The sequence below is a fragment of the Heterocephalus glaber genome, unplaced genomic scaffold (assembly GCF_053883595.1).
Source record: "Heterocephalus glaber isolate CG9 unplaced genomic scaffold, H.glaber_assembly_v1.0 deba00000347, whole genome shotgun sequence".
NCBI classification, from domain to species: Eukaryota; Metazoa; Chordata; class Mammalia; order Rodentia; family Bathyergidae; genus Heterocephalus; species Heterocephalus glaber.
Window position 1 is genome coordinate 49,025,369 of NW_028258143.1, and position 14,757 is coordinate 49,040,125.

General features: G+C 36.7%; 1 protein-coding gene across 2 annotated transcripts in view; it reads right to left on the bottom strand.

Annotated features, from left to right (window-relative positions):
• Positions 1-6,335: 6,335 nt before the first annotated feature.
• Abcb11 (ATP binding cassette subfamily B member 11) overlaps positions 6,336-14,757 on the bottom strand; it is a 79,186-nt gene continuing 70,764 nt past the window's right edge. For both annotated transcript variants that reach the window (XM_004857620.4, XM_013076952.3), the window contains exons 25-28: positions 13,267-13,464; positions 9,749-9,955; positions 8,352-8,498; positions 6,336-7,545 (exon numbers count right to left, since the gene is read on the bottom strand). In XM_004857620.4, coding sequence (XP_004857677.2) covers positions 7,345-7,545; positions 8,352-8,498; positions 9,749-9,955; positions 13,267-13,464 — 753 coding nt within the window. In that variant the 3' untranslated portion in view covers positions 6,336-7,344. The remainder of the gene's footprint in view (positions 7,546-8,351; positions 8,499-9,748; positions 9,956-13,266; positions 13,465-14,757) is intronic.

The following is a 14,757-nucleotide window of genomic DNA, read 5'->3' on the forward strand; positions in this document are numbered from 1 at the left end:
GGGAAGAGACCCAGCCCTGAGTGAATATCTCTCTTTTAGCTCTCACCTACCCTTGTACATCCTTAGGCAGTCACTCTCTCACTCCTATTCAAAGGATTGCTATTTCCCCCAGGATTTAGGGTTTGTTTTATGAACAACATTGGCCAAATTGGCACCTGTGCCCACATCCCCTGCTTTTAATGGAATTTCCTAGAGGTGGGCATCATATCCACTCATCCTTGCCTTTCATAGACACACCTCTTCCCCTCCAGTTCAGTAATTCTGGGTCGAAAACATCAGACCCTTCACATCTCCATTTCTATGTAATCATTCCAATCTCTGCCTTCTTACAATTTTTTTTCAGTGAAAGAAATGATGGAGCCCTTGCTATCTTTCTACATGAAGACTACATCGGCTTAGCAAAAAGAAAGTAAATGCTCCCTTCTGAGTTTTGAAATACTACATCCTTTCAGTAGAGCTGGCTCATGAAGAGTTCTACCTGTGGATCCCAAAGAGCATCAGAATGTTTGTGGGTGGGGTTGAGAGGGGAAGATGTCAGCGAACTCGAAGATAATAGATGTACAAATGACTGCATGGGTTTTAGCAGCCAACACCCTGGACTAAAGTTTTCAGTGCTACATTCTAGTCTGGATCTGCTCTCTGACTCCGGAAGGCCCTTTAACATCAGTGGCCTGAGATTATTAAATTCTCAACTGAAGGGCTCAGTAAAGGCTAAAATTGACTCCAGCTATGACATTCTGCAACCTAAGGGTCTCAGTCAATCAAATTTAATATGGTCTGGCTCTTCCTCTGAGCCCACTCTTTTGTTGGCTCTCTGTGAAGCTCCGTCTTCATGAAAGACTTTCAGAGAGGTTCTTAGTTTGTGTTTCTATGAAGAGGAGCAAAAAAGGTATAAGGAAGGCAATGGCAAATGATATTGTTTTAATTTTAGTTACATCCAATGAACAAGACTGTAAATTCCAAAAAGGACTGCAGTCCATTTTGAAATTTACTACTGTATTACAATTTTTGATCTAGATATTTCAATCTTTCAACATTCAATTCCAACTAGAATTTAAATTTTACAGCTATGAAAGAGATTCATAGAGATGTGAAAAAATTCAGCTGATGTAATAGGGCAAAATTATTAGCATGAGAATATTCATAGACTTTCTGCTCACCAATTGTGCAAAAGTGATTCTATAATTAAATTACCAATTTCCATTTCCTCCCTCTGAACGTCCAAAGGGGAAATTCTTGCTGGAGAAGATAATGAACAGATACAGATAATAATAGGCTAAGTGAGAAGAAGGAAACTGCTTTGTGGGAAGTGGGGTTGGAAGTGTTTAAGAAACTATATTCCAATGTCATTATATTGTATACCTAAAATGTACCAATGATTAGAATGAATAATCGATAATGTAAAATAGGAAGCAAAGGTCCAAAGGGGTAGAGGTAGTGGGAGGGGCAGGGGAAAGGAAAGAAGGGAAAGGAAAAATGATGAGAAATGGAAAAAATGGAAATAAAGTCTTTGTAAATAGGGAAGGGTGGAGGGGGTGAAGGGAGGGCTAGGAATGGGGAAAAAATAAGAACCAAGATGCATTATGTAAAGGTACAATTCCCAATGAGAAATGTAATTGTGTTGTATACCTACAATGTCCCAATAAAGGAATTTAATACAAAAAAAAAAGAAACTATATTCTGTGAGGAAAGTGACAAGTTTGAAATAGTTTTTTTGGTAAGTCTGTTGTGCACTGATTATTGATCTCTCAAAGACATGAAGATAAAGTTGCCATTTTAATCCTTTGTAGCTGTTGAAATATGGTTTTTGAGTGCAATACAACTCTATAAAAACAGTAAATGATACCAAGATTTTTGAGGACATGATAAATGATATAAATGAAAATTAGAAATGTAGTTGTCAATTTATAAAATCTTCTCTGGCTCAAATAGGGCTTTCTTTCCTAATTCTTACCTGACATTTATCAAATGCTTGAGATGCAAGGATGAGCTCATAAACTTCCCTGGCAGGATTCCTATAGGTTCCAGTCTCATGTGCTGCAGCTCTCGGTGGGCTTCAGGGAGACCTGCTGGTGGGCTCAGATGAACCGGATTGAGGCTGTACCTGGCTGTAAATTAACTGGTAACATGATTCTCCATCTTTTCTAACCAACTTTTTTCAAAATTAATTCTCTTCTTGAACCACTTTCTTTTCAATTCTGGTCATATTCTGCCAATGGAATCCAGATTGTTCCTAGTCTAACCCCAATTTGTCATGTGGAAAGATGAGAAAGCGTGATCATCATAGTCATAACACACCAAATGCATATTAGTAGCTTCCTTTATTTAGAGCAGAGGATGTAGAATGATACAGGAAAACCACTAGAATTAGCAACCAGGACTTTGAACTTCCTCTCCATAGCAGAGATATTTGAAAAAAGATAGATTAATTCTTTCTTTAAATTTATTTTTGGTGGGACTGGGGATTTAGCTCAGTGGTTCCGGCACCTGCCTTGCAACCGCAAGGTCCCAAGTTTGATCCCCTGTACCAAAAAAATAATAAATAAATACATTTTTGGAATATTTTTAAATATAGAAGTCTTACTTGAAGGTCATTTAAGCACACATAGATACTTCAACATTGCATTATTTTCTGTATATTTTGTTTCAGTATTTTTACTAATAAAAATTTAACTGTATCTGTTAAGATTATGTTAATCCCTAATTAGCAACAACTACAAAATCTACTTCAGTGGTTTACACAAGTGAGAGGTGTCTTCTCCTGTAACCAGGTGGCTGAAGGTTTTCCCATCTTCAGGGCTGGAGCACTGGCTGAGGAATGTCCAGAAATCAAGCTCAGTCTGTCTTCCTATTCTGCAATCCATTGTAGATTCTGTCCAAAGGATTATAGCATAGCAGCTGTGCATCCAGGAAAGAAAAGGATGGGAAGAGAAATAGGCTATTTTTCTACCCAGGACTGTACCTATGTTTCATAGGCCAAATTGAGTCTTTAGCTACGAAGGAAGCTGGGAAGGTAAATACCTTACTTTCCAGCCTATGCAACTGAGGGAAGTAAAAGAAAGGGTATAGGACTAGGTGTATAGCAAGTCAATCAACATCTATCCTAGTGACTTCATATATATATATATATATATATATATATATATATATATATATATATACACACACACACACATATATCAAAGAATGCAACTTATACTTGTATCCCTTCCCTGTAGTCTGCTTTCACAATAGCATACTAAAATTATGAAGGCCAAACCCTTTCTAAATTATAAAATGCTTTATCATTCATTGAAGTGATTATTTGAATTTTCAACTTTCAAGAAATTTTAAGATATTAATCATCTTTACTTTGAGTCTATGCTTCATAATTAGAAATTCATACTTGCAACCTGTAAGAGAGCACAAAGATGTTTTCTCTTTGCTGTACTCTTTCATGATAATTGTAAGTACTTGTTCTGTGTCACTTGGGGTAAGCATTTTCTTTTCTATTTCCAGCTATTCTTTTTTTCTTGAATTTAACTCTTTGTGTCTGAGAGTAGAAGTACCTGAGTTATAGACAGGAGGAAACTGTCAATTCACCAGCTGCTTATGTATTCTTCCTTCTTTTTTCTGTGGCACATTTTGTCCCAGCTCTGATTTATTGGGTTGAGTAGTTGCATCCACGCAGCTACATGCCAATCATATGCACCAATTCCTCATTATGAACCTTAGGACACCATACAACTCACTAATGAGCACATTATAATGCTGGCCAGTGCTAATTAGATGATAATCATGTGCATTGCTTTATTTACAGTGTATCTGTTTAAAGTAATTGGGCATTTAATTGAACACAGTGTGAAGGAAATTAGAATTGAGTTTAGAAGTTTGGTGAAGTTAGTTTCAAATGCCACTTGATGTACAGGTGAGATTACTCACTAGACCTGGAAATTTGGAGAGAATACAAATGGACATAGTACTTGTTTTACAGTAGCAAACACACAAATATAAATTTATCTCAAAATGTGCTTGGGAACAGCAATAAAATTTGCTGTTCTGAAAATCTCTACTAACGTCCTTATGTGACCTGATTACAGAGGGATGATACATGCATAAGAGATAATTAATAAATCAAATCCTCAGTTGGAAATATGAGGCAGGATCCTAAACCAACCTGATGGCAATGTTCTGGTAACCGCTTAGGAAGGGAAATATACATTTAATTCTTGACAAACTATACCTAAGAAGGATCCTATCTTTTTTATTCTATTGGTTCAAAAAATCAAAATATTCCAGGATGTACATTTTTAAATGAGTACATAATTGACAAAAATTGCATGCATGAGTGCAACACTAATTCGAGGTGTTTTTTCATGGAAAGAAATTCTGTGGGCATAATGGAATAGACCTAGAGCAACTGTATGAAAAAGTCTTAGACGAAAGAATATAGAGGCCAAATTTTCTACTTTTATTCTCAAATAGCATTTCTAGGTTATGAGCATCTGCTTCCTTAAAATTTTGGGATGACTGAGTGTTTCTTTTCAAAAGAAGTTGGAAAATGTGTTGTTCTGATTTTTCATAAAGAGTAATAGAAAAAATATAAACAATCTTTACAATGGTACAAAATTTGTTTTGGGAAGAAAGCCTCAGGGAGTTTAGATGATATGGCAGTTTTAATAGTTATGTTTTGATATATTAAATACGCTTAGTCCTTTTCCTTTTGTCAACTCAACCAGGTGAATAGTGCAAATAGAACTTGAAATGTGCCTACTCTGGACTAAGATGCACTTTAAATCTAAATACATATCAGATTTTGAATATTTAGTATAATAAAATAGTGTAAAATATCTCAGTAATAATTCTTATATTGATTACATGTTGTGATGGTAATATTTTGGACATACTAAGTTAAAATGCAAATAAGTACAAAGACATACATTTAGATGTGTTGTTGCTGTTTGTTGACATTTTAACTATTTAGTTCTCATATGAAACATGAATGAAAATGAAGATCTAGGTCTTTTATATCCACGTCCTAGCCCATCCTCAATCTTCTGCATGTATTTTCTTCTCACTTCCATAACCTGTGATTTTCATTTAGACTGGTAATAAGCACTTACATTGATATGACTTTATAAATAATATAATCAGGTGAATCATGCAGTGTGACATAAATATATTTCTTTTCTGTATAATTTTCTTTTCCTTCAAAGCTAAAAACTAGTCCCCCACACACCCATGTATCCATGAATCCGCGCGCGTGTTCCATTACCCATTACTGATTTACCCCCAATTCTGTCAGGTTACGTCTCCGCTGCACATTCCAACCCACCAGGTAGTTGAGCAGCCTCATGTCTTCCGGGAGACAGCCCTTCCAAATCCCACTGCCCTGCTATCATCGGCACTGACTGCTTGCTATGCTTACCTGGCACCTGTTTTCCAGATTGTCCTTCCTGTCACCCTGGAGATTCCTATCGGCTCATTTTTTAATTATATCACCTGTCCCACAACCATCTCTTTGTTTTCTCTGACTGTAGGGAAATCCTATTCTGTGGTTGCATAGAGAGGAAAAGTTTTGAGACCTTGTGTAACTCAGAATTTCTAGACTCCTCTCATTCTTAATTAAGAATAATTTGTTGGGAATAGAAAAATTTCTCCTAAGAAATCAGAAGACAAATTGTTATAACTTCTTTTAGTTTTATTGTCAAGAGCTTCTATGCCCTCATGATTCTTTACCTATTATCTCTAACATGTTTTCCTCTCCTGGAAAATTTTAGTACCTTCTCCCTTTCCCCAATTTTCTAAAATTTGATAATAATGTGCCAGACCTTTCAACTATAGGAAATGTTCTTGGAACTATGTCTTTAAACATTTCTTTCTCGGCTTTCTCTAAACTCTTTGGAACTGCCATTACTTACATTAATTAGATAACTGCTATTAGCTAATAATTAGCTAGCTGTTATTACCTAATTATTGCACCCCAGAATTGCCCCTCTAAATTTTTCTTTTCTATTTTCCTACTTTTTATAACCATCTTTTCATTTTACCTTCAGAGAAATTTCCTCCACTTAACTTCTGATCCTATTTTTTCTTCTTCTGTAACTTTTAAAAATATATATCTATATATCTATATATATATATAAATAACTAAGGTTACAGAGAAAGTTTGATCCCAGCACAAACAGAACATAAAAACATTAGGAAATTAAAAAGACTTGAGATTAATGTAAAAATAAATTAAGCCAATACCTTGTCCATAAGAGAAATACTAATGATGTAAAACTGCAGGGACCAAATCTTTGTCAATGACGGGCAGAAGAAACAGGATAAAAACGGAGACACTGACACCCCCTGGCATTACAAAATAAACACACAACTTTATTTATTCATTTTTGAAGTTGGAATCTTCTTCCTAGTCACTAAGTCTTAAAAAGCGATTGTTTTCTCAAATCATTTTTACATTCTCTCTGGTCAGTCTTTCTCCTTTCATAAATAACTTTCAGGTCCCTTATTTGAAAAGATAACTAACTCATTCACTGCCTTTTCACACCACATAAATTCCCTTCTAGGAAACTGGTAACCTCCCAGGACAGAGTCCAAGTTTTCCTCTTTGAAAATTCACTTAACAAGCAGAGTTTAGCTCCCCTTTTTTTTCAAGATAGAGGATAAGCATGGTTAGCTTAATTCCTTCTAGTAGGCATCTATATTCTGCAAGCTACTGCACTGCCATTTTTCATAACTAGACTGAATTCCTCTACCCTCCTCCTCCTCAATATGACAACCATCAATAGTTCAAGCCTCATTTTTCAATCTCCTGCCAGAGGAGGATGGTTCATATATTTCCTACACTCAACCCCATCTCCTCTGTGTCAGCCACTCCTTCAACCGCACCTCATGTCCTTATACGCAGCCTACTTGTGAGCTCCCCTGGAGAGGGAGCAGCTGTGGTTCTGCTGGTACTGGGCAAGAACAGCAGCCTGCGGCAGGGGCTCTGCACCTCTGCTTTGTCTCAGGTTTCCAGCCCATGCTATCTTCAGCCTCATCTGTCCCCGCTCTCTCCACCTTCCAGAAGGACTGAGGACTTTACATCCTTAGCCTTTCTAGGGATCTGTGGTCCAAAATGAGATGGTCACAGGCTTCTCCCACTTTGGATTCTTACTCACATGGACCCTGGTTTCTTTCATTTTCTACATGAACATCTCAAACTGAATTATTATTGAAGGTCATTAGAAATTAGCTTGGATCCCAGTGTGTAACCATGTCTATAAAGGTAGGATTATCAACATTGCTCCTTAAAAATGCAACAACCTGAAGCACACCTGTACTGTGTGCATGATTGATGCATGAAGTTCTTGAGTCAGGTCAACTGATGGGGGCTCCAGTAGTGACCAGCTTGTGGTAGGCCCCCTTCTGAGCCATCAGTTCTTCGTGACTTCCCTTTTCAATCACCGTCCCTTGTGATATAACAACAATGATGTCAGAGTTCTGGATGGTAGACAGGCGATGAGCAATGACAATGCAGGTCCGACCTTCTCTGGCTTTATCCAAAGCAACCTGCACTGTCTGCAAAAAGAGGATGGAAAGTTGTTGTAGACACATGATTGTCTCCAGCCCACCATAATGAGACTATTTCAATATCACGTGAGTGACAATTACATACGTAGTGGTAAATCCAAAGACTCAGTATAGGAGAGGATTAAGCAAGTGTTTTTCTGATTCAGTGCATCAATAATTTAAATTGCAGCTCACAGGCAGATAAACTTCAGTGAAGTGAGAATAAACCAAAGTATGAAGCCACCATTTAATTTTACAGTAGTTGGTCTAGTTTATTAAAATGAAATCAAGGAAACAATGTAGGGGGGAAATTAATGGTCCTTCCTGATATTTTTCTTCACTAAGGACATTTAGCTCGCTCCAAAATGGAATCCTGACTTCTAAAGTGATAGTCATAAATTTTGGATTTCATAATTGTGTTTTTCTCAATTGGATCTCCTCTCATGCATATCATATACCACCTTCTTCTTTGTGTTATATGTGGCTTATATGCTCTGTCATTCAACTCAGTAACAATAAAACATGTTACATCTTCCAGGTGACCTAAATTATTTTACTTTAAGAAATTTAATTACCTGTGAAAAAATGTCACATAGCCTAAAGAATCTTAAAGACAATGAGTTAAAAATTTTATTTGAAGCAATCCTATGTTAAATGATTTTCTTCAGATTATTGTCTTTTGCTTTCTCAAAGTATTGCCAATATCTACTGTTAATGAATCAGAAAAATTGGAAATAGTACCATTTTCTAAGGACAAATTTTATAGCAAAAGATTCACTCATAATGATCTAACACATCAGAAAATTAATACATACCTTTTCACTTTCTGTGTCTAGGGCAGAAGTGGCTTCATCAAGTAGCAAGATTTTAGGATCTCGCACAATGGCGCGAGCGATAGCAATGCGCTGTTTCTCCCCTCGAGAGAGTTGAGAACCCTGGGCCCCAACGTTAGTTTCATATTTCTGGAAAAAGTTTGGAAAGCCTGAGAACTAGAAATAGTCATTGGTCCTGTGCTGTATGGAGCCCCCATCAAAGACTTCAGTGTAAATTTATTTCTTGTTTTTTGACTTGAGTGAGCCCTATAAAGGATATCAAATCCACTTGGGAATATGAGAAAAATATAAACGTTGTGCTGAGAAACAAGGGAATTTTATCACCCATGTCTGCAATTCTTTTAGGCTTATATTTTCAGTCTCTTTCTCCCAGTGTCCAGGTAAGAACGTGTATGGGAGATCCTCCTTGATCTGAGACTATCTAATCTCCAGACTCTTTATCTGGAAGATCTTTCCAAAGGGAATAATCTCAGGAATGGAAATGCCTTTTTAGAGACCTCTGGTTCCCTTCTTTATTGGAACAATGATATTTTTGGAACATAAATATTGGTTTGAAATTACACTCTGCTACTTACAAGCTCTATGATTATACAACTTATTTAACTTTCTTTGGGCTGCAAACTCATCTGAAAAATGCAGTATGACTCTCTACTTCAGACATTTGTTATTTTTGATGAAATCAGGAAGAAAAATTTCTAGTGAGACATTTGGGATGGCTACATTAATAGTTAAAAGTCACAGAATATTTATTAAGCATCAAGGATTATGCCAGGACATCATTTAATATTAACAGAAACTATAGTCTCCTTATCTTACAAATTATAAAACTTAGAGAAGCAAGAAATTTGTCCAAAGACAAATAAGCAACAAAAGTGAAATCTAAATCAGGTGTTAGATACACCTTCTGAGTCTGCCCTTGACCACTACTCTATCCTGCCTTCTACATCAGGTTTGTTTACTTCTCTTGCCTCCCGACAGATGCTCAGCTAAGCCAGGTAAGACCCATGACAACCTCCTTTATCTTTGTGAGGATGAGGTGCTCAGTGAAGGGTATTTTTAGGGGTAAGTCTAGGAAAAAGGCAATAAACCAACTTTAAGCCAATTCTTGCACAACATGAGTAGTGTTCAGTAAAGATCTGGCAATAAGTAGATCTTCCAGGCACGCACAAGCTTTGTTGTTCAGCTTCGAGTGCAGCAAATAGTCATTTTTCTGTCCAATGAAGGACACTTATTGAAAGACTAAGACAAAACCAGGACATGGAGAAATAAATTGTATTGCCTTTAAACCCCTCCTTGAAATTATGATCATGATCCATTTGGCCATTCTACCTCTCTCCCCATCTCTATCTCCTACAGGGAATGACAGGCCTGGTACTCACCTCCGGGAGTGACATGACAAAGTTATGCAACTGAGCTTGCTTTGCAGCTGCTATGACTCTTTCCATGGGAATGTCTTTGGTGTTGTCCCCATACTTGATGTTGTCCTTTATGCTACAGGCAAACAACACTGGCTCCTGGGAAACAATCCCAATATTTGAGCGGAGAAACTGGACATTCACTCTTTTGCTGTCACGTCCGTCTATCATCTGCCAATAGGAAGGATGGCAAAGGGCACAAAGCTTTAGAAGTCCAGCAGCGAGGGAAGTTCATATTCTGGAGCTGAGTGGTATACAGGATATTTGTTTCACCTAAGAAGCAACATTTCCCGGGCCCTGAGGAATGAACTTTTTTGTTTCTGACCTCTAGAACTGGTGTCTGTCAAGAGTGACTGTAACACTGATCAGACTATAGTTTTGTCCACTTTTCCCAAATTTTAGTTCAACAGGTGGTACAGTGTCTAAAAAGACACTCAGGATGATATTTAGTTTGAAAAATTCTCTTTGTACTTTGGAGCAGAATTATCTCTGTAAGTATCCAGAATTGTTCTATTGCGAAGCACTGAGTTATGAAAAGGATTTTTCTATGCAAAGTTATTGGGCCATATAAGGATCGACCTGTGTTCCTGATTTTACAGATAGTGCTTTCTGAATAACTGAGATAACAAATCCAAGGAAGAAAAAACTCACTGTTCACTTAGTCAGTCAACAATCATATATGGAACCTCTGCCATAAAGATACCATGCAAAGCAAACTATATTTGTTACATAAAGAAAACATAACGTCTGTTTCCTAGAAACTCACATTCTAAAAGGCAGGTAAGGGTAGATACTTAAATATCTACCATTTGAGCTAGTTCACTAAAGAGTCCAAGAATCTTACAACTGTGAAGTATCTAGCCCTATGATTTCAGAAAAAGATTATATTAGTATGCATAAATTACATTTTAGATAATTTCTAAGCAATGGAAAAAACAAACAGTATCAGAAAAAAATAAGGTATGCATCAATAATATTTACTCCTCACTCATCTTGCTCTACTTGATTTCCACAGTACTGTACTTGTATCTGCAAAGCACAACTTAGCACTTGGAAACTGAGCTTTTTGCTAATGTTGTAGATGTGCTGCATTGTGACCTCCTAGAAAACAGAGGACATACTTCAGCCTCCTTAATCTCCTGCAGAGAGTACCGGACACCTCCTAGGTAGCTAATTAAGTGTTGAAAATATTGAATACCTGCATTTGGTAGCTTCCCTAAGAGCAAAGAGAATTTTAAAAATTGATAAAGTGGCATTGTCCTACTTAAAAATGTTTGTAGACATGTTTTACAATGATAGAACAAAAATACTTTGTGCTTATGAAATTCGAGCAAACAATGATTTCTTCATGGGCCTTGCTTCTGACCTGTAATCACAACACTCACTGTGCACATTCAGAGAAACACACTTAGTATTCACGCTGCTGTTGGAGAGCTCACACATGATGCGTTCAGGTCCCTGCATCTCACAGAGTTCACGATCTACCTGGGTGGTGAGCATGACAGAGCTGGCACTTTGGGAAACGGAGCCCTTTTCTTACAGAGATTATATCTCCAGTGCAATATGCTCTGTAAGTTCATCCATCACCAAATTCTTTCAAATAAATTAAAATCTTTACATTAAAATTAATAACAAAGTGATTAGAAATTACAGCAATAAATTCTTGCTCCTTACTTTCATAACTTGCTTAATTCTGCCAATATCTGTTTCTTTGCTTACTTGCTTTATGCAAGAGAATCTTTAGTTGCCTCTTTCAAGTTTCTCTTCATAATTTTATCTATCTTCATTGCAATGACAATTACTACTCTCTAGCAAAATTAGAATGGACACTTTAAAATATTAGGATTAAGTTATTGATTAAGTACAAAGCAAAATAAAACATCTTCAAACTCATAACTCTGAACCATTTCTTAGAAAACTACTTGTGGATGTGCTTCAACAAAACTAGAGTGAAAACCAAGAAAGGAGAAGCTATGAGAATGAGAAAAATAATGGATTTGGTCTAAGAAAACATTGCTGAGAATTCATAGCATAACAAATGTTTAATAGGCAGGGGTTGAAATTAGTTCAGGCTTTGGTAAAAATGAGGGAAAGAAGCATGGCCCTCAGAATAGATAGCAAAACAGACATTGGAAGAACAAAAAATTTAGAGGGCAGAGAAGGCAAGAAAAAAGGCCTTTTGTAAAAACTATTAAGAAAAAATATATAATGCTATAACATCTCACTACTTGATTGTGAGATTAACAATATTTACATAATTAAAATAAAAGCTGTTAATTTTGAAATTTTAGAATCAACCTAAAGTGAAAGTAGGAATGATATTGTTATAACAATGTATATTTTGTACTCTTGATAATATAAAAGAATAGTTAAAACTTGAGAAGTAAAGGAGGGGAGCAAGAAATAAAAAAAATAGGATAGTTAACATTCTCATTTTAGAAAGCAAGAATTCAAGAGATATCATGTACTGGGTAGAAAAGTAATAAAAGTGTATTAGTTAAATTTATAAATAAAAAACTTTAAAATGCGGTAACTATATTGAGAGAAGTGGGTAAAAAAAAGGAATGATGAAGGTAAGGTAACTTTCCATGTCTTAAAAATAAATTAACAAAGCCAGGCATGGTGGTGCACACCTGTAATCCCAGAACTTAAGAGGCTGAGGCAGGAGGATTGCTATGAGTTTGAGGTCAGCTTGGGCTACATAGTGAGTTCAAGGCCAGTCTGAACCAGTAGCAAGACCCTGTCTCAAAAAACCCAAAAAAAGTCAACAAAGAGACTAAATTTATTAAATCATGAAAATAGTAGCATGAATATATTAGAGACATAGAAGTAATCTATGAGAGATTTAAAACATCAAGTGGTTAAAATAGCTGTCCTTCAGCAAAGAAATATAGAACAATGTTACTTTTATTAAAACCCTTTTTTATTACTTGATTTTGCCACCCTTTAATATATTACTTGAAAAAAAGGAGAAAAAAGAGAAAGAAAGAAGCAACAAAACCATTCACCAAATTTTCAGAAATCCTTGCCAAAGCTTTATCAATTTGAACTCCTTATATTATTTGGGCTTAAGCTTCCTGAACCGAGATTTTCTCTGATTTTTCCTGGTCAGTCTCCTTTCTTTCTCATTTATCATTGTGTCTCTTGTCACCCCCACTTTTTCCATCCCTGGCCATTAGTTTCCTGATTAATCTGCACTTTCTGCTCCATTTACGAGTGAGTGCTTGTGCCAAACACACTCATCTCCAGCTTTGTGGTGTGCCCAATTTTCTTTGCCTAACTGGTCAGCAGGCCATCTGGAACTGGGGAGAATATGATAGAAATTGGGAGGTAGAATCAGGTCAACCAGCAAATGCTGGAACTGGGCTAAGTGTCCAAAGCAAGCACATTAGAGAGAGCCTGACAAGGCACAATCTTCGAGACCACTTTTACAGAAATTTTTTGCAGAAAAAACAATTCTCAAAAGTATATGCATTCCTTACCACCTTCCCTCCATCGGGATCATAGAAACGTTCCAGCAGCTGAACACTGGTGCTTTTGCCACACCCACTGCTTCCAACAAATGCCATGGTCTGTCCTGGATTAACTGACACTGAGAAACCATTTAGAACTTGCACGTCAGGTCGAGAAGGATATGTAAATGTACAGTCAACAAAGTCAATCTTCCCCTGGAAATTGTCCTGTGGGAGGGAGGACTGGAATTATATATGCATTTACTAGAGCTCAGAATACTGAAAATGCACCGAAATCTACATACCATTTGAGCAGTAAAAGTAAAGACATTTGATCTCTCATTCCCATTCTAATCTAAGGAGAGTTTCTTGTCATCCATTCCTTTACACACTGAATGGAAGAGAATAGCTTAAAGATAAAACATCACAGAAACCAGTCACTATCGGAACCCTAGCAACTCTGTTCCCCCAAAGACTTAGTAGAGTAACGTCATACTTGAAATGACTCTGAGAGGAAGTTACTTCAGGTCTGTACAGCAAAGGTGAATACTTTATGGTGTTTAAAACTATCAGAATCATGAACTCTAGATGTGAACTCTAGATATTTAATAAACCACACAGGGACTATGCTTTTATTGAGCTGAGGGAGAAACGGGTCATTTGACCAATTAAAAAAATTCCAGAATTCAATTTACCTATACTAATGTTTTGGTTTGTTTTGCTTTCTTGAACATATGGAGATTTTAAAAAATAGGAAAGATTAAAAACACTTCTGGGAATCATCAATTAGAAGAAAAAAATATTTCTTGTTGAGATTTAATTAATTTTCTGGACTTTCAGATGACCTAAAACCCACACCCAGATGAATATGAGTTCAATCAATATCACTGGATAGGAAGAACTTGTTTTTCTACATTTCATACCAAAATATCAATAGAAAACATGATGTTTGGGTAGGTCTCAAAAGACATCTGGCTTCATTTATTCTGGAAGTAAATGTGGTTTAGATGACTGAGACTTCAGCCTTCATTGGCACGATGGCTTGGATGCTGTTTGCCACACAGGGTCCAGGTGTTGGGAGCTTGGTCCCTGGTGTCATGATGTTGAGAAGTGGTGCTGAACATTTAAGAGGCACAGTGCAAGGTGACTGAGTCACTGGGAGCACTGCCCTCAGGAGAAATGAATGTAGTTCTTGTTAGACCCTGGTTCATTCTTGAGAGAAGCTTATTATAAAAAAGTGAGACTTGCCCCTCCCCACTCTAGCTTCCTGTCTCTCCTGGTCTTTCCCTTAGTCATGGGCTTCTGCTGTGGTGCCACCTACCATGAGATGATGTCGCTAACAGGCTCTCAGCAGAGGCTGATGTTGGACTTTGAGCCTTCCAAACCTCAAAGCTTATACATTGAGCAGCCTCAGGTATTTTGTTAAAGTAATAGAAAATGGACTAACAAAATGGCATATGGTTGCCTTATTCAAATGCCAACTTTATGAATGATTTTAATGTGGTTTACTTCATTCATTTA